This window comes from Leptosomus discolor, chromosome 22, assembly GCF_034619465.1.
Source record: "Leptosomus discolor isolate bLepDis1 chromosome 22, bLepDis1.hap2, whole genome shotgun sequence".
NCBI classification, from domain to species: Eukaryota; Metazoa; Chordata; class Aves; order Leptosomiformes; family Leptosomidae; genus Leptosomus; species Leptosomus discolor.
Window position 1 is genome coordinate 7,379,010 of NC_141412.1, and position 22,570 is coordinate 7,401,579.

Here is a 22,570-nt window from a genome sequence, read left to right on the forward strand (position 1 = left end):
GAGCTTTTTTGCCTCTCCGAGACGCGCGCGGGGAGAGCGCGCAGCCTGCTGCTGGAAAAAACCCGTGCTCGGATCTCTCTCTGTTTGTTACCGATAGCCAGAGAGCCCCATTAAGAAATCGAGGCATCAAAGGCAGGCGCCTGGCTGGCGCTTTTACTGCTTGTAGGGTCACTCGCTCGCTTCTACAGAGCGAGATGCCTCCAGCCAGGCTTCCCTTCCCTTCTGAGGGCCGGTCTTCCCATTTCACTTTGCTGCCCGCTAGGGGAGAAAGGGATTAAAGAGCCCACGTTGTTACAACGCGCTGATGCGGAGGAAGATGCGGCTCGTTCCCTCTGCTTGAGTATAGAGGAGCACTTAAGAAGCGGGCGAGGGAGGGGATGGTGACCCTCCTGTCTCTAGATGAGCAGTGGAGCAGCGCAGCAGCAGCTGGAAGCGGTTGGTTTAGGACCCCCCCCAGCAAAAGCCGAGCTCTGTGCGGGTGACCAAAGGCTTCGGTGACGCGCCTGCCTCGCCGGCGCTTTGCCTGCGCGGCGTAACCGGCAGGGTTTGCTCCCCGCGGCATCCCTGTGCGCTGGCTCTTGCCCCCAGCCTGGTCTTCTAACGTGGCTCTCTCTTCTCTTGCAGAACTGGGGCTCCCAGGAAGAGGATGCTGCCTAGTACTGGGGTTCATGTACAAGGAGAAGTACCGCAGGATGACTGAAGGTGAGCGGTTCCCTCACCTTCCACTCTTCCTTCCTCTTTAGCCGTCTCTTTGCAAGGGATGCGGATGTGCTACTGCGAGGAACCTGCTAGGTTCTTGTTCACACCGAGGAGAAAATCCCGCTTGCCCTTTGATCTTAGAGGGCACCGGTGTGGGAAGCAGGAGCTCAGTAGTTCCATACGTTCAAAATCCACTGTCCTTTCCTACGGAAAGGGTTTGTCACACGGGAAGCTCTTCCAGCAGTTGCTACATCTAGTCTTGTTATTCGAGTTGGCGGTGGTGCCTCACCGTGACGCCTCCAGGCGACCTGTTTTCAGTGCTTTTGCACCTCTCAGAGGCTCCGTTCCGTTGCTTGTCAAACCCCTGCACGCCGGCAGAGATCTCGCGAACATTTTTCCTGTTTTATATTCCAGTCGTCTCCCAAGAACTTTATGAGCATTGATTAATCCATAGAAATATCATAAATAATTATGAAGCATAATAACTAAACAAAAACTACTTAAGCTTGGAAGAAATGGCATCCTTGCTTCTGGTAGCTTTGTTGCTTGGCTTCTTTTTGTGGAGCAAACCCTGGTGCAGCACCACCTCTGATTTAATGCTGGATGAGAGAAGGGTGAAAGATCCCAGAGCCCTGTGGGAGGGGAGGGTCTTGAGCGTGTATCAAGGAGGGTTTGGCTGCTGTGGGGTGACTCTGGGGACTGCGAACTTGATCCAAACGTGGATTTAATCCTTTGGAGGGGGCTTTGATTGGGAGTTACTGGGACAAAGGGTCGCTTGCCCCGCTGCGCTTCCTTTTGCTTGCGTGGGAGCGTGCGTTGCCAGCAGTGAGCCGCGGGGGTGTCTGCTTTTGCAGGAAGCCTTGTCTTCACAAAGGTGTTTTAGCTTTCATGGGGTAAAACTCTTGTGGAGGCAAGCTTATGGCTCAAATATCAGTTAGAAGATCAAAGGTTCCTTCGGTTTCCCAGGAGCCCTGATACCGAGCTGATAACATGGGGAAAGTACTTCACAAGACTTCACCTCGTGCTTGTTAATTACCACATGCTTTTTAAACATTGATTAGAGGATGTTTTGAACGGGAAGGGGCTGCCCCGTGGGAGAAGGGATGGCAGAGTCTCGTCCGAGTGCTGGGAGAAGGTGCAGACTCTCTCTCGATACCTTCCTGTCCCTCAAGCCTCCTGTAGGTGCTGGAGGCAGGCAGGAGCACCCCGGGGACGATGGCAGGGTGGCTGTGAGCTGGCAGGACCGCGCGTGCACCTGGGCATCCCGCCGATCTTTTTTGGGATCGTTCACAGAAGCTCCTGTCCCCCCGAAGTAAGCCCCCTTTTCAGGCTGAACGGGGCTTTGTGTGGAGAGAACAAAGAAACATGAAAGGCCAAAATTAAAGCCTTTGTGTGGGAAAGGGAACAAAGTGTGCCTGCCTGACGCTGCGCAGGCAGCGAGTTTCTGGCCCCCGCAGGCTGCAGGACCATTATGTTTAAAGGTACAATCTGCCAAAAACAAAGTTGGGGGATTTCCATGGCTACAAAGACCGCCTAGGACTCGTGTTTTCACTAGAGGCGGTCCTGGATGACGATCTCAGGCCTCCAACCTCCCGGGTTTTTGGTGGGTTTCAGCGCAGATCCACGCTGCATGGCATGTGAGCCAAGGGGGGGGGGGGGGGTGTCATCTGCAGAGGTACAGCGAAGGTATCTCCTGCCCAGAGTACCTGAGCCAAGCTCTTTGGGCCAGTTACCTTGCAGGGATAAGGGGAGAGACAGCTTTGCTTTTGTGCTTTTGCCAAGTGAGAGCTTTTCCTCTTTTTATTGCGTGATGGTGCTAATGAATAGCCCTATTAATAATTACAGGGTAGCTGAAGGAACTGAAAGCAGAGGTAGGCAGTGGGGCAATGGGATAATTATGAGGTGTGGGGTCTCCATCGTAGTGGAAATGGGTAATTATAGGGATCGTTAGAACCTTGCTGTCACTTAATGGAGGCATCTACAAAATGCACTCGTAGGTAGGGAAGCACAGGACGACTTAGACAGAGGCCTTGTCAGCGTGGAAGGGTCGCTTCTTGGTGGGAAAGTGTTTCTCTTGGCTATGCCTGTCGAGAAGATCCAGGCTGGGCGCTTGCAGACCAGCGTGGCAACCTCTCCCGGCAGGGTGAAATAAATGTTGTGGCTTACAGATGCTCTGTGGCCGCGTCCAGCAAGGCTCTTCGGTAGCCTGTTGTGTGCTTACCAGCTGGTGGGTGTCCATTCACGCAACTGACTGCAGATGCCGGCTCTTCTGGCTGAGCTGCCCTCCAGGGCGAGGAGCCAAACTTAAATGTCGGAGAACTTGCCTCTGTCGCTGTTAGTTAACTCGTACCAGCTCCTCGTATCAACCCGCGTCGTGGAAAGACAGGCCTGGATGAGGTGTTGATGTCTTTCCCAGCTATAAGGCAACAGAGCAGCCTGGGCTGCTGATGGCGACGCCGGTGATGCGCAAGGCAACGATGGCTGGGGTGCTGTCCCTTCAGCCGGCACCGCCGTGCCGCGTTGGGTGCGATTGCCTCTTGCGTCGTGGCCGCTGTGAAGCCCTCGCCAGGAAAGGTGCTGGATTTGGGCGCGATTCGGGAGGGGGGTGCGCACAGGCCGGGGAGGGGGAAGGCGCCGCTCCGGCGTGGCTGCTGTATGCTTATCCCTTCGCTGTGATTGACGATTGCCTCGTCTGCGGGCCGGGATCGCCGTTTGGTGTGCGGCTGTGAGTTGTAGGGTGGAATTAAGCTGGTGACAGTTGTAGACAGAGGGAGAGAGGGGTAGAGCTGTCTGTAATGACGGCCTTGCAATAAAGACGCTTTAGAGTTAATCCTCCACCATCTGTCTTCATTCTACTAATAACCCACTCCATCAGATGCTGCTGACTGTTTGTTAACATTCAGAAACAGATACATAATCAGGAGGAGCACGCTGTTTGCTCACAAGGGGCTGGGCTCGTCTTGGGGAACAACTCTCCCCTGGCCACCACAGCGGTTCTGTGGGAACTGGGCGTCCCCAGTCACGTGCCGTGCGGTGGAGGCGCTGCTGAGGCTGGCGGCGAGCTGAGGGACCCTGCTTTCCCCGAGGCTTGTGCTGGCTCAGGGTGATTTTGGAGTAGGAAGGTGCTATCTGTGAGATGGGTCGCCTTAGTCCCCCCCAAGAATAAGGATCTTGAACCAACCTGAAAATCAGGACTTATTTTTCTATTCCCTCTTCCCCCTCACATTCAGTTCTCCCTTCCTAAGGGAGGGCAAGCGGTGTGCTGGAAAATCTCTCTCTGCTCGCCCATCCTGTCCCTAGCTGCGGGTCCCAAGCTGGGCTTGCTCCTCTCTCCTCTGCGGTGGTCAAAGGCAGGTATGTAGATGTCAGTCCTGCTCCTGCTATTTTTCTTCTCCTCTCCTGCCTTTGACTTCTTGCCAGATCTAACTCGAGTCATTAGCAAGCGTCACTGCAGCAATTATGGCACTCTTTGGCTGCCATTCATAAAGCCACTAACGGGAACGATTAAGCGCTGAGAGGTGTCAGCCTTCTCCTTCGCCACCTGTTCCCGCCAGCCGTCGGCTGCTGGAAGGTGCCTACAACCTCCTCCCCGCGGGCAGGGCAGCTCCCTTCCCTCCTCTCACCTGCCTCGCCAGGCACTTGGCTGGCTCTCCTTCGTGTCCTCGCCCGCAGCGGGCAGGTGGCGTCTCTTGCGGGGTGGACCCGGTGCTCAGCTTTGTCCCTGCGGGGAGGGGAAGGGTGGGCTTCAGCCTCGTGTCCAAGGTTGGGTGGTGAAAGCAGGCGTGGCTGGGAAAAGGGACAGCAAAAGGACTCGGAGCAGCCTCCTCCTCCTCCTGGACCAGCTGATAGTGGTTACAAGCTTGGCTTATAGCCCTGCTTTCCGCTTTGCTTGCGTCGGTTAGGGACAGGCACGGGGCTAAAATCTGCACCTTAATCTGCAGGCAGTCTCCTCGGCGTCGGCCGCTGTAGATTCAAACGCTGACTGGTGCGCCAGGAGTGGCGCTCCGGCTTGTGCCGGAGTTCTCTCCGGCAGCAGCCGCCTTCCGTTCGCATGGTGGCTGGAAGCAGAACCCGGTGTCTGTGACTCTTCGCATCCGAGGTGTCTCCGTTCCGCTCTTACACAGCGATACCAGCAGCCATGACCGCAGAGCGGCAGCTGCACGTAGCAACGAGTGCCGCTCTGTGTTTAATTGGGAGAGGGTGTTGCTTAGCAAATCATATTTGCTGGGTAATGACTGTAGAAATCTGCTCGGAAATCAGAAATCCGCTGTCTGAATCCAAGGCGGGAGGTTTTTCTCTGAAGGCCATGTGGGGCTGTCGGTCAGCATGAGACAAACCTTGAGTTTTAAGAGTGTGGAGGGTGAAAGACGTGCGAGTTTTGCAGCCTGAGCTGCAAATCTCACCTGGACTCTTTTTGTTCACAAGGTTTGGGACCTGATGTAAAGGTGCTGGGGCTAACGCAAAGCTCTGGTGGCTCTGGAGCTCCCGAAAGGGTGGGATTCATCCACACACCTCAAACGTGGTCAGGGTTGGCCTGACCTGAAGGAGAGCTGCCAACCTGCTCTCTTTGTGATGGTTCATCAGCCCTCGCAGGCTGCATCAGCCCCTGCCTGCCTGGCAGGAGCGGGCAGCTGCCCGTTTCTGGCTGGTGTTATCGGCCGCGGCTTTGCGCTCGTGAGCTCCGGATGGGGTTTTTTTGGTCTTTGACTTCAGCGTATCTCTAGGCTGCAGATAGGTTTTGGTTCTGCCAGACGTGGGGAGAGAATTGTGTGTGCATATGAAAGCTGTTTTTATGGCTTATAATTATCTCGTACCCATCCTTAGAATAATTATCGCTCCTCCATTATTAATAATTGGGATTCCAGTCCTTGTCATAGATCACAAGATGGAGAGGAAGCTCAACCCAGGGTTTGCATAATGTACCTTGGTCTAAATTGAATAATTGGTAAAATGGTGAAAATCGTTAGTTTTTTTTCCCCCCAATCCTTGGTGCTGGAATTAGTGAGATATTAGCGCAATTAGCCAGTGCTTCCATTTGAGGCTGCAGTCATTTGGTTTGTAATTTAGAATAAATGTAAAAGCCCACTTGTGCTTCTGAACGGATTATTTGTCCTGTTTAAAAGTATCTAATGGGGTGGCTGTCATCTAAGCAAGATACATTTGACCCATTTCAATTTGTTTCCCTTTTAATCTCCTATCTGTTTTCCTGGATCTTTTTTTAATAAAAACATAAAGAAGAAGTGGGTGAGGGAGACCAAAGAGGGAGAGAATAGCCGCGTTGCAGACGCGGAGTTTATCATAAGCCAAAGTCACTTGAAATCACGGCTGTTAAACTGCAGGAAGCGATACAAAGAAAACACTATTTGGAGATCGTTTAAAGGGCCGAGTGACTTGTCAATGAAAGGTTGCTCTGTTCGACTGCTTCCTAATAGCTTCTCAAAGGGAATCTGCAGCTCTTGCAAGAACAAAGGCTGCGGGTGCTTCGGCGGCAGCAGCTCTCTGCTGCGGGAGGGAGCGTTTGGGTTAGCAGGGTGCTGGGGTGCTGCGGCAGCAATGCCGAGACGGCTGGAATCCAATACCAAGGAAGTCAGAGGGCAGAGGAGGAAAGGAAGAGGGATTTAAAGCCAAAACTGAGTTGAAGCTTTAAAACACATCCTCGGTATTGACTGGTGTCCTGGCGGGCACAGAGGCTGGACGCATCGCTCGTCTCTGGGCTGTAGGCTGCTCTGGGCCCCGTTCAGTCCCACCCTGCTTCAGCCATCCCCCTGTGCCCCCCTGCTTCGTCATTAAAGAGCAAAGGGGCTCTGCCTTTCCCTCCAAGGCTCCTCTCTCTGTCAGGCCCCGTCTTACTGCTGGAGAGAAACCAGCTGGGGCTCTGGGGTGGAGTCCCTGCTGTTTTGGGGAAAAATGGCTTGTTCGGAGAAGCTGCCTGTGTCTCTGCTCCAAATGTCTCTCTGCTTGAACGCCCCTTCTGCTGCCTGCTGTAGTTCAAAGCAGGTTCAGGGAACGCTTCCTGCCAGGAAAATGTCCTATTAGAGCGTGGCACTGAGACACGGTGACGTATTCATGCCACCCATTAGCAGCCCGGCGAGGCAGTTGGTGCCTCAGAATTGCTTGGATTTATGGGGACACTTAATCTGGATCTTGCCAGTGACTTTTACATCCGCGGCAGCACAGACTGAGCATGAATCTTCTTCAGGCCCAAGGATAAACCGGAGCCAGCCCCTCTGATCCCTGTAAAAGGTGACCTTTCTCCTCTCCCAGCTGCCAACAGCCTCTCTGCTGCTGGAGAAGCTCAAACCTCACTCGGTTCTCTGGCCCGGCGGTGGAAAGGGTCTGTCCTTTGGGACCAGACCTGTTAATGCCTGACTTGGTTTGGCTCAAGCAGCGTTGGTTGGCTCTACAGAGCCTGCTTGTGCCCACAGCGAAGCCCATAAACAGCTTTGAGAATCTTCTCGAGCAGCCCAGCGCTTTCTTACGGTTTGCCCTCTGAGGCTTGGCGTCGGTCTGCAACCTGGGAGCGCAGAGCCTTGCTCGAAGCGGCAGGATCCCCGGCGCGGTGGTGGGTCCGTCGTTAGCGGATCTCCAAGGCTCCCCGCGGGATGCGGCGCGAGCTTTGTGTGGCGAACTCCGCCGGTGTTGCCAAGGAAGGTGCCGCCTCCTCCGGGGCTGGGCGGCTCTGCGACAGGGAAGCTTGCCTTACCCCAAGCGTTGTTGTCACTCGCGTCTCCCCACGCGGTCACGATTGATTAGGGAAGGCATCTCCCCTGTAAGCTGCATGGAGCCCTTTGTTCTTTATCTGACAAAAGCATTTGAGAAGGAAGAGGCGAGTGGAGGGAGCGAGCGCCGGGGAAGTTGTTAAAGATGCGTTGTTATCAGCAGAGGTCTCATTGATATTTCTGTGATGCTTTGTGTGTCTGTTAGCTAAACAAGGCAGGGATGTCAGTGAAACCTGAGGAAAAACCAGCAAACAAGCTGTCTTTTCGTCTGGTGTCAAGGGGGAACATTTGCCCGAGTTGGGTCAGCTGGAAAATTGGGTGAAATGCGGGACCTTGCTGGAGAGGCGTACGCTGCTGTGAGTCACGCACAGGCGCGAGGATGCTGCCGAGGGAAGGATCCCCTGTGCTCCGCTGCTCAGGCAGCGTAGGCAACGCCTCCCCGGCTTACTGCCGCTCTCTGCCCCTTTGGAGAGGGGGAGCAGGGTTTCATCCTCGACGCTCCCGTTGTCTACAGCGGTTGCAGGGCGGCTGAGCAGCTCCGCCGGCCGTAAATCTGATGCGAGTTTTATGGTAGCGGTGGTGTTGTAGCAGTTAATGGTCTAAAGGTATAATTTTATCTATTGATTTGAGTAGCGGTCCCCTGTGGAAAGCTATTGCTGCGTGGTCTTAAATAAATGAATACAATACTTCCTCGCTCCCCGAGTACTGGCGTGAGAGAATTCAGGAGCTGCTTCTCGTGCTGTTCAGCCTGTGGGTGTTTACGGGAGAACCGTGGATCACGTGCCATCCGTGGACCATCCCTGTGCGGGGCCTGCTGAAGGAATCTTCGGCGTTAATAAACACGGATCGATATCTAGGGTGGGATTCGGAACATCTTGGCTGCTTGAACTCCATTGCCCTTGCACGCCCCTTTAGGTCCTTGGTGGCTTTTGGAATGGGGTGTGCACCGAAGGACCGCAGCAAGCTGTTGGGAAGAGCTTGCCCTGTAAAAGGCACCTGAGAAGGGCAGAGCTGAGGTCACGTACTTCCCCTTACCCGGGCCGGCCGTCTTTCGGTGTTGCCATCTCTGTTGGGTTTGTGCTGGGTTATTTCTAAGGTGTATCAGGAGTTGAGGGGAGCATGAATTAAAAGGAGATGCAGGGCTTCTCTGTGAAGACAGTGGCTCTGGATTTCTCATCTCTGGGCTGCCTCCGGGCTACCCTCCGAGTTTACCTCCGAGCGTGTGTCTCTGTTGATAATCCTCCCCTCTCTGCAGAGCTGTTGCTGCAGCTTGGGGGTCTGTTATTTAGCTTTCCTCCCTCGGTGTCCACGGGATTCCTGTCAGAGAGGTTGCTGGCAGGCGGTATTTCATTAGCCATACAGGTCACGCCGGTGTCCACCAGACCAGAACCTGGACGTGCAGGTCTGGCTGTGCCATTAAGCCAGGTTCGGATGATGCCGTAAATCCTCCTGGCATGGACATGATGGTGTGGAAGCTTCCAGCTTCTCAAAGGAAGTAGTTGCTTCCAAGAAAATCTAGACCTTGATTCAGGAAGGGGGCAGGAGGGTGATAGTATATCCCTACCCAAAGCTGGAGAAAGGAAGAGCATCTCTTCTGCCGGTTTTGGCGGAGAGGGGGGGGAGGTCCTGATGAGCACTGCAGGCCTCCCCGCTGCTGCGGGGAGACCCGGGGTTCGCTCCCGCCTCGGCTGGATCTCTGACCTCCCTCTCCCGGCGGCGGGCGCCCATGCGTGCTTTCTGCCGTGGAGCTTCACGGGCTGGAGCAATGAAGCAGCACCAAATTACCGTCGCTGAGAATATCAATTAAAGCCGCTGCAGCCTTGTAAGTCCCACCCCAAGACACGCGCTCGGTATTGATAAACAGCCAGGCTCGCCATTGAAATGGCTCTCGGGCCGGCAGGAGTCAATGTACTGTGCAGTTGTGAGCAGAAACTCGCTGTGGCTGGAGTACTTCCAGCTAAAGCCAGGCTGTGGGGTGGGAGCCGAGCACGAATGTTGTGAAGATTAAACCCTTCTAGCGCTACAGGCACAAGAGAGCCGGTGGCTTTGGTTTGCCGTGAAAAGGCTTGAAGAAATAGCGTTGAAGCTCCGTTCCCCGCTGGTTTCCCTGTGTTTCCTTAGGTCACGTAGTGTCATTGCTGCCGCCCAGCCCCAACCTGTAAGATGAAGCTTCTTTCTTACGGGAGCGGTGCAAGACGGCTGTGTTTCACAGCTATAACGGCAGGAATTGCGCGTTTCAAGCCAGCAAAAGGAGCCTGTTCCCATTTCTCAGTGAAGTGGGACTGTTGGATTTGACTGAACGATACTCTGCTGGGTGTTTTGCAGTATCTCGCTTTGGTTGTGCTGGCTTTCACTTTTTTTAAACCCTTCTAAAAATCCTTATGCTAAGGAAATAGTGAAATATTGTTGTGAAGTATCGACTTCAACGCTGCAAGTCCTGTTCTTTTTCTTCCCAAGCGATTTGCTGTATCTGGCCAAACCCTGCCATCTGTATTCACTAAATAAAGCTGAAGTCGGTTAGCAGCCTTCAGGTGGAGGTAGATGAAGACAGAAGGAACAGGCATGGTCAAAAACCTGAAGGATGGATAGGGAGCATGTGTGAGGGGGAGTGTGAGCGAAATTCCCCTCGGCCAGGCAGCCAACACGATGGTTATTTAGTACCCAGGGCTGCTGCTGCGATCCTTCACGAAGCAACGAACCTGGAGCACGGATCTTAGCAGTTCCCTCCGGTGCAGCAGCAGTCTCATGGCCTGTACGTACGCATCCCGTTACGTAGCCCAGGATCTGCTGCCGTAGGTATTTACTCAATCCATAAGTGTATTAATGGGGCTAATCTTAAAACACATCCAGAGATATAACCCGAGATGGATTTTTTTTTTTCCCCTTTAACAAAGATGAAGGCTTTATATAGAGGAGGAAAAGAGAAGTGAAATGTTCAGTGACTAATGATCCTCATCAATATTCATGAGAGACACTATGCATTTCGAGATATAAAATAAAGGAAGGAAGAAAGAGAGAAAGGAATTGACTTCTTTAGAAGCTAAATGAAATATTTAGGTTGACCTGGAGATAAGTATGCCAGGTCTTTGTTGCCATCAGCTTAGACCAGCATTCAATCGAGCAGCTTTCAAAGAAGGAGCGGGGGAAGCGGAGTCGCTGGTGGATGTTTCTGGAGACGGCGTGGCAGGGAGGTCCGAGGGTGTTGGCTCACACGACAGCAGAAAGCTTCATGAAGCGAAAGGTGAAGGCTGTGTTGTGCCAAGTGCTTCCCAAATGGGGAGGGAGGCAATCCCTGCCCCGGGAACCTCCACCCTAAGCCAGAGTGTGGAATACCGGCGAGGAGGGTTGTCCAGCACCAGCCAGCGGTGAGGCTGGGATCAGGCTTGGGCTGTCCCCGGTGAGTCCTAGCTTGGGCTGTCCTCAGAAGAGCTCCTTTCTCTGCCATGCCCTGCTGCAAGGCTGCTTTTGGGGGGGGGGGGGCAAGGGGCAGTCCCGGAGCGGGGGCTCAGAGGATGCAGTGGACCTTGATGGAAGCAAAGGTGCTGTAGGACTAAGCTGCCTGGCAAGAACCGGCCCGCGCGCAGAGCGACGGCTCTATCGGCAAATGCCTGTTGATGGTGGGGGAGTTGATTCATTTTCGTGGAAGATATCTCTTTGTCCGCTGTGCTGTTCCTACCTGAGGAGTCTCCTCCTTTCCTTCCCTTCCTGCTGCCGTTTCCCTCCCTGCCTCTGTCTTTGCTACAGCAGAAAATCACCCCCAGCGTACCGAATTTGAAGGTGGAATTTTAAACCGCCCCCCAAATACTCGAAAATAGGTGGGGAGACCTTCATCCTTCCCCATTTCAGTCCTTTATTAGCTGGGGTGGGGAGGAGAGGGAAAGCCTCTGCAGAGAAAGTACCTGAAATAGGGTTTTTGTCAAAGTGGTGTTGCTCTAGATGTGCAGCAGCGATAGTGGGGGACGAAAAGAATGCCGGGATCTTAATCACCAGATTTAACTGCTAAAAGAGCACGTCAGGCCTGGAAGAAACGCCTTCTGCGTTTCTCCTCTTCTAAATCTTCTTCCTTTCGTCTTCTGCAAGTTGCCCTTGTCTCCTTCTGCTTCCAAGGCTGCTGCTCTTCATTTCCGTGCCGTCCCTTCCCTCCTCTGAGTGACAGCTGTCCCACCCCCGCCAAGGTCGTTTGCCCTTGAGACCATCTTTGATCTGTGCCCTGATAGAAGGGCCGGGTATTGACTTTGGCTTCGGCTTCATTAAGAGGCAGCCTCATTTGTCAACTTGTTTGTTCCGATAGCTGCTTGGGAGACGGCCGGGCCCGCAACCCCTCCTCGCCGAGCCGCGGCATTATTTCCAGAATTAACTCTCTTTTCAAGGGTTTGCAGGCAAGGTCTTTGCAGGTGGCCCTGCACGGGCCTCTCCTGCTCATTAATCGGTGTCACGGAGGCTTTAAGCAAGGTCAGATCCAGTTGGTTTGTGGACAGGAGGCTTCTGCCGAGGCTCCGGGTGCTGCGTTAATCGGCGGCGCTCCCGGCGGTCGCACGGAGGTTCTGTCCGCTCGTAGGGAGCGCGGGGATGGGGTCTCGGGTGAGCTCTCATGGTGGGATCCTTGCAGGAGGTTCTCTGGGGCTGGTTGCGTAAGGATTGCAAGTCACGAAGATTAATTTGGCTTGTCAGTTGTCATCAGGTAACACGTCTGCCTATAACAGCCTCTGGTTTTAATCCAGATGGTCAGAGGAGGTTAAATAAGTTACCCAGGCTTTTTCCCTTTCCTGTTGGTTGGTAAATAGTGCGTTGACAGGCGTTTGCTCGTAGCCTTTGACCAATGTTGGACACTTAAGATTCATCTGGGCAGGGTGCTGGGCTGTGCTTTCACCAAAAAAGGTTGGACCAGATGATCCTTGAGGTCCCCTCCGATGTGGTATTCTATGACGTCTCTAGGAATGGCCCCCTTGTGCTGCACGTCCCCAAAGCGGCTGTCCTGGAGAGCCTCTTGTGGCGGGGCCGGGACCTTCGGTGGTGGCGGGGCCAGAGGTGGCAGATGGACTCCATCTGCTGTTCCTCAGGGTGGAAACAGTCCCTCAAAATCACGTGAAATGACGGAAACTCCAGACATTGGCGTTCCCAGGGTTGGTTAGGGCTCTGGAGCGGGTTGGCACAGCAGCCTCGGGAGGCGGGCAGGTTCCTGGCGCTGCAGGAGGAGTCTCTGCCATTGCCTGGGTTCAGACCAAAAGGAAGAAGCCGTGCTGCTGAGGACAGACGGCTGCCTTTGCCGCTGCCGGACCTTCCGACCTCGCGCAGGAGAAGCGGGTGAAGACAAAAAGCCAAACTTCACTGAACTGACACTTGGGGTCTGTTTTCCCAGAGACCTTAAAGTCCCCCTGCCCGAGTGGGGAAGGGGTTAATGATGTGATTTCTTTACTCCTGAGAAACCCGGCCCGGTGTGTACTGAGCCTTTGATGGCCGGGAGGTGCGGCAGCATCAGCCTTGGCCCCACGGCGCCGGTGTTAAGGGAAGCGGCTCCAAAACCAGCGGCTGGGTTTGTGCTGCAGGGGTTAAAGCTGCTTTTGATGCCGGCTGTCCTGGGCACCTCCTCGCTCCTGACAGCAAGGAGGGGAGCTTGGGGAAAGATGTTCCTGGCTGTTGCCGTGGGCATTTTGCTTCGGCAGCTCCCGAGGTACTAAGGCATCGCAGGTAATCGCGCGGCTCCGCGCGGGCTGGGAGGCGACTGGCACCGGAGCGTCGTGTGTGGCGCTGGTCCCCGCAGCCTGGGGAGCGTGGAGCAAAGCCGGGGAGAATACGAACTGCGGGGGCAGGAATGGCCCAGGGATTAGAGAGCAGGTTGTAAGAGGAGAGACTGGAGGAGGTAGATTTATATAGTCTGGAGGAGGCTCAAGGGGAGACACGACCAGAGTCTATAAATACACGCAGCGATAGAAACCAAGGGAGGAAATTATTCAGAAGAAGGGAGAACAAGGAGCAGCGCCTGAAGCAAAGGCAAGAAAAGTTTATGCCGGGTCTGGCGTGGAAGGAGAACAGCCTTCAGCATCAGGCACCCGGCCGAGACGGGGTACCGCCGCTGCCAAGCCGCCCTGCTGCCGCGCTGTGCTCCCCAGCCCCTTCTGAAGCCTGGCAAAGGCGCTTTCTCCCTCTCTCCTACCCAGCTCGGCTTTGTTTTACAGCGGCCCCACCTCGTTCCTTCCCTGCCAGGCGTTTTGCGCGGGCATCTCGCACCGAGCCGCCCCAGCATGCCTTAGAAGGTTTAATAAAACAGATTGAGAGGCGTTGGGGCTTACGGCTTGACAACTAGTTCCCCTCGGACGGGAACATTTGCCTGCGCTGGGTGACAATGCTTTGAGCCCGTAGCCTTAGGCGCTGTGGCTCATTGCTAGTCATCTCTCCAATGAATAATACACAGGCCTGAATATCTGTCTGCATACATCTTCCTTTCCTATAGGGTGATTTAATGTTATCTTTGGGCCTCCTGCTCCTGAGATGAAGAGATTACTTCAAACCTGCAGCCCACAGCCACAGCCATTGGTTTCAAACGTCATTAAGTTTCATTATAACAAATAAACACTGCAATGACATTTATAAGTTACCAGAGAGCACAGAAACACAAATATGAAGCAGATAAACTGCATTTGATCCAAATAATTACTGCAGGCAATATCGAGCTTAGGCTGAGCTGGCAGCCGGGTGCCAAGTAATTTATAGGAGTCCGTAAGGCGCTGTGTTGCACATTGCTTCTTAAAAATTATGGTGATGCTTATGTGTCTCTCTCTAAAGCCTTAAACAGGTTATGTCCCTGCCTTGCCGAAGGCAGGAAGCTTTTCCTCAAGTCAGAAACGGAGGTGGCGCAGGCTGTTGCTAGTTTGGGGACTTTTCTATCCCTGTTCCTCAGGATTTTAGCCCAAGAAGGGACTTGCATTTGGGGTTTGCTGTGCTTGAAGCTGCAAGAAGAAGCTTTTTCTGTTTGGTTGCTTGGGGTTTTTTTCCTCCTTTCGTGGGTTTCTATCCCCAGCTGTGGACTCGTGGGGTGCCAAGAGCAGGGGAATCCTTGGAGAGAGGTTTCTGCTGTAAGATGGGGTAATACTAGAATAGTGAAGCTCCTTTCATTTTGACTCCTAGCTTCACACTACCTGCTGGAAACCAGATGGAAAAACATCTCCCCCGGGTCTTCCCCGAAAACCTGAATGAAAAGGAGGTTTGTTGCTGTGCCGGTTTGTGGGAGCTCTCACGGGGTTTTGCCTCCCTGCACAGGGCCAGGGCTCGGGCTGCTCCAGGGTGAGAGAGAGCATCATGTCTGAAGTGAGCCACATGGAGCTTGTCAGGGGTGGAAAGCTTCCTACGTCCTGCAGTCATGGAGGCTCAACCCAGGAGGGGGGTTCAGAAACAGCTGAGTTTATTGATGAGCATCTCTCATTACCTGCTAATTAACTCAGCAGGCTGGAAGGTGCTAATCTTCTCTTGGACTGGGGTGTTGCACAAGCAAGCCATTCACTCTGCGGTGGGGGACCGCTGAGAAAGGAGCTAGTCACAAAACAAACGGCCAAGTCTGGTGTTTAAATACTTTTGAGCCCCTTTCCGACGCTTCCCTGCTCCTCCAGCAATAAAGCAGAGGAGCGGCCGGGTCTGTTAGCAGCGGCCAGGCACAGCCCCTTCCCCGGGGCTTCTCCCGAGGGTGCCCGGGGGTTGATAAAGCAGTTGCAGGGCTATAAATATTGTCTGAATTCACGTTTCCTCTCATTTTTCACGGCTCTTGGCTTTAGTGGGTAAAACCCAGGCAAAAAGCAGGAGCCAGTTGTTGTAGGCAGCGGCGCAGGTCACCGGCCGCCTCCGCGATGGCTGAGCAGTGGATAAATGCACTTTCTAGGCGTTTCTCTGGGTACGATGGCAGCAATGGTTTTTGGGGGAGGGGAGCTTTTATTGGGCTTTTTTGATGAGATAGAGAAGTCCGTGAGTCTTTAAGCACCTTCCTCAGGTAACGAGGATGGGCACGTGTGTGAAACATTCCCTGCTCGACCAATGACCTGCTCCCTGTCTGTTCATCTTAGCATCTCTTACCTCCTTCCGTCTCTTTCCTGCCACTTTTTGGTTTTGTGTGTTGCATATGCTTCACTTTAGGCTGTTCTTCAGAATAATTTGTTTTAATTCTAAATGTGAATCTTGCATGTTTAAAAAAAAACCCAAAAAAGTGTACATATTTACAATCATTTCCGCTTGGAAAAATCCAAACAACCAACCATTACAGCAGAAACCTGCTAATTCTCCTTCCACTTCATCTTCAGGCTCGGTAATTCACGCAGCACAACCTGGAGCAGTCTCGCCCTGCTTCTTGACTCGGCTAAACAACCGGGAGCTGGAGCGAGGACTCGGCAAATCTGTAATATTACGTGGCTAATCTGGCCGGGAGCTCCCCCAGAAGCAGCACAGTCCATGTTTCATGCAGACAGTGGCCTCTCAGCGTTTCAGGGCAACAGTAAGATTTGTTCTTGCCTTTTCCTACCTCGATACGTGTGGTTTGGTACCCAATGCAGGCGTTTCTCGCTCGGGGCAGGCATCTGTCGGAGGGCATCTTGTGTGGTGGCAATTTAGGCGCCTGCAAAGCTGGCGACAGAGTCCTGTGGAGAGACTTGTTCAACCACGCTTTGCGTGAATGCTCCAGTCTATACGGTGGCCGTAACGTCTCGCCGACCTGTAGCGAGACTGCTTAAACGCAGAATTATTTTGAGCAGGAGCAGAGGCTTTCAGTAATTTTGGTATTAAATATCTGCGTTTTCTGTTCTGAGGTGAATCTTCATTCTGGTTTCTCTCTGAGCCTCGAAGCGTGCGATAACAGGGTTTGAAAAACGAGGATGGAAGTGAAACAGTGCGACCCAAGGCGAGCTCTTTGGTCTAATTTTCCACCCTGTAGACTGCACAACTTCCAGTTGCCGCTCTTCCTGGGAGCAGAGCCAGACTTTGAAATCTCCAAATCGTTTGTGAAATGGATTATTCACCCTTCTCGGGTTTTTTTTTTCACAGACGAATGTCCTGTGTGCCCTCTAACTCAAAGATGAGATGAGATTTATAGGATTGTGTTTCAAAAGAGCAGCCCTGATCTGGGATTGAAGGGTGGGCTCAGGGGGTGCGCCCCAGAGTGAATGTCATCCAGGGCTGCGGGGCATCACCTGAGAGATTTCGGAAGGTCACGAGGGATAAAGTCCATGAGGATTTTATCCAGGAGACTTTGGGGGGCAGCCTGCTGCCAACTCGTTGGAGCATCAGCTGTTACTGGAGAAGGAAAAGTTCCATTTTTGTGGATTAAAGTGGGTGGTTTGCGGTCCCAAGAGCATCTGTAGGAAGCCTCCTGCAGCCGAGGACCCGCCGCCCCCTTTCCCAGCGCGGTTTGTCAGCCACAACTAGTTAGCATCCGAAAAGCAGCTGTAGTTGCCACGGAGAAAGCTGGCTGGGGCTGGAGTTACCGAAGCGTCCCCTTTTCTTCTTCTCAGCTCCCTCGTGAGCCCGTCAGTCTGGCCGCTGTGGAGCCGTGCCAGGACAGCTACGCCTTGACAGAGGAGCAAATGGTAATTTATTATTCTGCGACAGGTTCCTCGGGAGCGCAGATAACAAAATATTTCTGAGAGTCGTTGGCAATTTTCAGCGGGAGCTGGGGCCTCCGGGTGGATCAATGCGAGGAAATCTCTTCCCCCCCCCCCCCCCTCCTCCGCTCCCGAGAGCGAAACGTCTCCTGGCTCGAGCGAGGGATGCCCATCAGCGCTGTGCCCGGGGTCTCCAGCGCCTTCGAAACAGCTCGTGGTGCTGTCGCCCTGGTTTCTAGCGAGAACAGGGGTCGCCCCTGTGCCCCAAGCGGCCTTGGCAGGAGGCTCGGAGCTTGTAGCTCGCCTTGGCCCCGACGGCGGGGTCACTGCAGCAGCCCAGGGTGCGGGGAGGCGCACACCCCGCTTCTCACCGCCCTTCGCTTTAGCCACACGACGAGCTTTGGCCTCCGCTGACCCTTCCATTCCGCTGCTGCCCCGCTGCGAAGCCTCACCTGCTTCTCTGCCGCAAGAGCAAACCCTGCTGGCACAAAAAAAAAAGCCGCCACGTTCCGTTTGCTGCTTCTATCTCCAACCCAGGAAAAGTCCTGTGCGCCCCAAAGCTCATCTGGTTGTTTTGTTGGCTTGGTTTTGGGTTGTTGGGTTTTTTTCTGGCTCTGTCAGCTTGTCTGGTAGATAATGCTGCTTCCTACGAGCCCGGCTTTATCTGGGCAGCAGGTACACGGGAGGTTGTTAAAGCAGAACAGCCAGGAGCCATCCGTTCGCAGGCTGAATATTCAGTGCAGTCCAGTCCGTAAGGTCACTCGAACGCCGCTCTTTGGGGACAGCTTATTTTTGATTCCGTGGTGCAGCACATTAGTTTGTTTTCTATCAGTGCAGCTACCGAGAACAGGCGTTTTAATCTCACAAGAGGTAATTCTCGAAGCTGGGAGGAGGTTGCTAATAAATATCCTACGGTAAGTATACTCTTATACCTTCCCCGATTGGTAGCTAATAACAGAGCAGACGATGACATTTAAGCCCTTTCTGCATGGCTGATCAAACTACTCGCAGTGACTTTGAAAGCAGTGCTGGGATTTCACGGGGGTATCAAAGCGAGTGGAATACTCGATAGTTCAGATCTCTTGCCTGTGTGACTAATAGACAAAAAAGATTTCGAAAAGGTCTAATATCTTATTCAAAATTTCCCTGTCTCCTCTTTGAAGCTACTTAGTGGACGCAGTGGGATGCTGATGTTTCGTCTCTACGCAGCATTAGGAAAATACCTGGCGTCACCGTGGGATGAGCTCAGGCGTGCGGGAGGGCGACGCAGGCTCGCGCAGGTGGGAGGCAAAGGGTTAGGCAGAGGCCAAGCTTCAACTTCATCTGGCTGTTGGTGCTGCGATTCTTGGGGTGCTTCCTGCCCCCAGGATCGTTTTGGCTTTGGTGTCACCCAGATGCAGGCTGCTCCGTCCCCTCCGTGGCTTTGGAGTGGAGAGGGCTTTGCTTGTTGGGGTGCTTCAAGGGGAAAGTGGGTTCCATCTCCCTCGGTGGGTGAGCAAGGTTTGAGCTCAGCTCCCCGCTTCGCCCTAGGAGAGGGGACGTGTCCGATGCCAGGTCATACAGCTAAGCTGGTCAGGGAGACGCAGGCTCCCGCTTGCCTTCCCGTACGGATGATTCATCCCTTGACTGAAGGGTGTTGCGCTCTTGTGGTTTTTTTTTTTGCTTTTCCCCTTTTCAAACTGAATAATTCAGCAGCACCAAGTGTACAGAAGCCACGTGAGCCGGACTTACGCAGTCAAACTAAAAAAAGGCCAAACTGACATTTTTGTTCAAACAGGTATTTATTTTTTTTTTTTTCCCCCCCAAAGGGAACGAAATAAAATAATGGAAAGCTTATACAAGGGACAAACTCGAACTAGCTTTCTTTTTTCTTCTATGAAGCGGAAAGGCAGTAGAGGACGTGGCTCTGGCCGTCACCAACAAGTGGCCCTCCCTTGGAGATGCTGCTCCACGTCTCCGGTGCAATTCCTCTGCTCCTGTCTGGGGAGCCACAGGCCTTCTGCTTCTCCGAAGGTGCAAGAAAAGCTTGCCTTTTGGGGGGATCCCTGGGGACGCTTGGCTGTCCCTTTCCTTCCCGCTCCACGGGCGCTGTGCTCAGCCGGAGCTTGCACGTGACCCCGCGGCCGAGCTGGGTGGCATCTCTCCCCGGGGAGGCAGGCAGGTAAGGAGCAGCCGTGCCTCTCCCTGTTTGCACGGCGCTTCCCCGTGACTGACAATCCCAGCGAGCTTTGTAAATAATGCAATGCTTTTGTCTGCTTGCTTTTCCTCCTCATCCAAAAAAAGAAAATCAATGCGGGCGGGGGTTTTCAAGGGCAGGGGGCCTTCTGCAGGGAGCTCGTTGTCCTTGCCTCGGAGAAGAGGACTCGTTGGAGTCGAGCGCTGAGAACCAGCCCCTTTGCCGCGGGATCGAGAGCAGAAGCTGCGTGGGGTGGTGCGGAGACGAGCCCTCGCCCGTCGGGAAGGCGTGGGCGCGCAGCCGTCTCCGCCCTCCCTTCCCGCTCCTCTCCGTGGTCAAGAGACGGCCCCGTCTCCAGGCGCCACGGAACGAGAAACCAGCCCCTGCGCTGGGCTGAAATGCCGTGACTTGGCGTCAGGATCTGCTTGGTCTGAGGAGGGGACCCTTCAGAGGTGGGTAGGCTCTAGGCTGTCGCGCAGCAGCCCCTTGGTCATCCTCCCGCCACGCTGGCTCCCAACGGAGGGAAGGATGAGCTCTCCGCATTGAGGGACAAGGCGAGCGTCCCACTGCTCTTAATCACTGGGCCTTTCACTTCTGAGCAGTAATATTTTTAAGAGGAGCTTCATAGTCCTCCTTCGCCACTTCTGTCCTCTCCTCGACAAAAAGGACTAATTCTTTTCAGAACACAATGGAAATTCAAAGCTCCGCTTACATAAAAGGAGCCACAGTGTCTCCATTTCTAATGAGTCATTGTTCCCTCTGTAAGTCCCTTGCTTCTTACTACAATACTCACTTCTCTTGGGTAATGAAAATTTAACTATCTGCTCTTCCCAGTTGCCTCTTCTCTTCTCGCAGCGAGTTGTCTGCAGGCAGGCTGGTTTTTACACAGGAGGCTGCGAGCCGAAATAATTCAGGCAAGAACTCGTGCAAACAGATTTCGGTCTTCAGAGAGCTTGGGAAGCCGGTCGCTGGTTCAGGCTTTGGCGACGGAAGGAGTTTCAAGGTCCTGCTGCGTGACACTGGCGATGTCGTCGTGTCGGTGTCTCCCTCCGTTTTCTGGTGGTAAATTGGGATTTTGGGGGCCCTCTCGCCACGAGTGGGTGTTGGGGCTTCTCTGAAAAGGAACGCCACGGCGCTGGCGGCGTGATTTCCCTTGGAAGTCACAAACATAGCCGAGTCTCAGCCTTTGTTTGAAAGAACAAGGCAACATTACAGAGGAACACTGAAAAACAGGAGCCACAGGTGCAAAAACCATTAAGGAAGCAGAAAGAGTTCTAAAGGGGTTCTCTCTTTTCTTTTTTCCCCCCCTCTTTTTTTTTTTTGTTATGCTTTTGTGACATGCTTGTGACTTCATAAGGATCCTGCCTGTGATTTTTTTTTTTTTGAAAGCAAGGTTAGTGTTATTGCCTGCTCGCCGTTCATGGTGGGTCCTTTCTTCTCCCATTTTTTGTTCCTGCCGTTGAGGATCTCAATAGCTGCGAGAAGTGTCCCCCGCTTTTGTCTTAGAGAGCCTTTCTCCAGGAAGACAGGGCCAGAAAACAGGTCACGCGGTCGCCTGGCAGCGTAAATAGCTCCTCAGGGAGCGAAGCAAAGCCAGCCACCGGGAGAAGACGAGGCTCCGAGATCAAGAGCCTCTCGCGCCTCCTCTTGACACCAAAGCCCCCACCTACAATAGCGGGGCGACCTGCGGCTGACACCATCCCGCGGAAGGGCAGCTTGAGAGTGCGGGCAGGACTTTGCCATCGCTCTGGAGCGTGGCCAAGGGGCATGGTTGGCATCTCATTTACGTATCCATTTGCATTTATTTTTAAAAAAGAAAAAAATCCACTGTGAGTTCGGAGTCCTAATCTTTGCTTCTGCTCGGTGCGTCTCCTCTCTGCTGGGTGAGTAGCAGAAGACGCTCGCGTGGATGCTCTTGGCGGGGGCAGAGGCGGCGCCAAGCAGCTCCCGGCGATACTTGCGGGAAGCCAAGCCTCAGTTGGGTTCGTTCTTTGAAAGTATGCCAAGGCTTTACGCTTGAAAAGTGGGGGAAAATGGGGTGTGGAAATAAGAGGACTACGCTTGGGGCTGGGGGGACTTGTACGCGTGGCTCTGCCTCCCTGCGGTTTGCGGTTGCTGCCGCAGGGCAGAGGAGCTCTTCCCAAAACCACAACCTGGGTTCCTTTTGTGCGGCAAGAAGGTGCTGTAGGAGGTGAGATGGTGGGTGGCTGGGGCGGGGTACCTTGCCTGGGCTCTTGGGTGGGCTTGTGCGGTCTGAACTCCATCTCCGCAAGGATTTCAGCAGCCAGGTTATAGTTAAAACCCGGGGGGATGTTGGCTATTTAATGGAAAGGGGAGAGAATGGGAAATGTCCAGTTGACCGACAGCATCTTGCCTGATCGTTGAAGGGCTTGTTTCGTTTTGTTCTTGGCGCCGAACCACCCTGCTTTGAAATCAAAGCGCCGTTTTGTAATAACGTTGTAAACGTTCACGAGAAAAGTACCCGACTGATGTGTTTCAGCCCATTTTCTTGTAGCTGAAACCGCTTGACCTGCATTTGTAAATCACCCTCTCCCAAGCTCCCCGTTTTCAGTTATTTTCTGTCAAGCACCTTATCTCCCTTAAAACTTTTCTGCAAATTACTCGTTCATTTGACATTAAGGCATAAAGACAGCTGAAAGCTGTAACGTGGACAGGCCTCTGATCTTGCAAACCCAGTTAAACCCAGTAATCAGACTTTAAGCTGATTTGAAAGCCGGTTGAGCTCTGCCTTCAGTACTTTTTTTGTGTCTTTTTTTTTTTTTTTTTTTTATCTGTGATTTAGGGAGAGATGATCCTGCCGTGGAGCGGGGACTGGGCCAGGTAATGCTCTTAAGGTCCTTTCCTCCGTCGCTCCTGTGACTGAGTCGGAGCTGTTTGTAGCTGAGCTGGAGCCTTGGACAAAAAAAATAGTGGTTTCAAGTGACAATTTTTCACACTGAACAAACAGAGGGAAGGAAAAGACAGGAGACATATGCCATGTTTCTGCTCTGATTTTCCATGGCCATCAGCTGCTCTCTAAAACAAATCAAGAAGCAAAATAAAAAAGAAGAAAAGGAAAAAAAACCACCCTAAAAAGGGCTTTGTTTCCAACAGCAATTACTAAATGAAGCTTCTGCTTAATGGACATTTTTCAGAGGGCATGGACACCACTTTGTGCTTCTGCTTTCTCATTACGACTCTTGCAGCTCCCAGCTGACAACCTGATAACTCTCGCCGATAAAACAATCTTTTTGGGTTATTGCTGCGTCCCAACGCTGTCCCCGCTTGCCGGGCTTGCCTTGAGAATTGTCAAGATTATGGAGTGAGCTGTGAAAACATAGTTAGCAGGTGGAAAATATATATTAAAAAAAAAAAAAAACAACCTAGAAAACTAAAAA

At 53.2% G+C, this 22,570-nt stretch overlaps 1 protein-coding gene across 3 annotated transcripts in view; it reads left to right on the forward strand.

Annotated features, from left to right (window-relative positions):
• Window positions 1–629: 629 nt before the first annotated feature.
• The window catches only part of KIRREL3 (kirre like nephrin family adhesion molecule 3), a 116,258-nt gene continuing 94,317 nt past the window's right edge, over window positions 630–22,570 (forward strand). For 2 of the 3 annotated variants that reach the window (XM_086476795.1, XM_086476796.1), the window contains exon 1: window positions 630–702. In XM_086476795.1, coding sequence (XP_086332921.1) covers window positions 669–702 — 34 coding nt within the window. In that variant the 5' untranslated portion in view covers window positions 630–668. The remainder of the gene's footprint in view (window positions 703–22,570) is intronic. The other variant, XM_086476797.1, reaches the window with a different exon arrangement.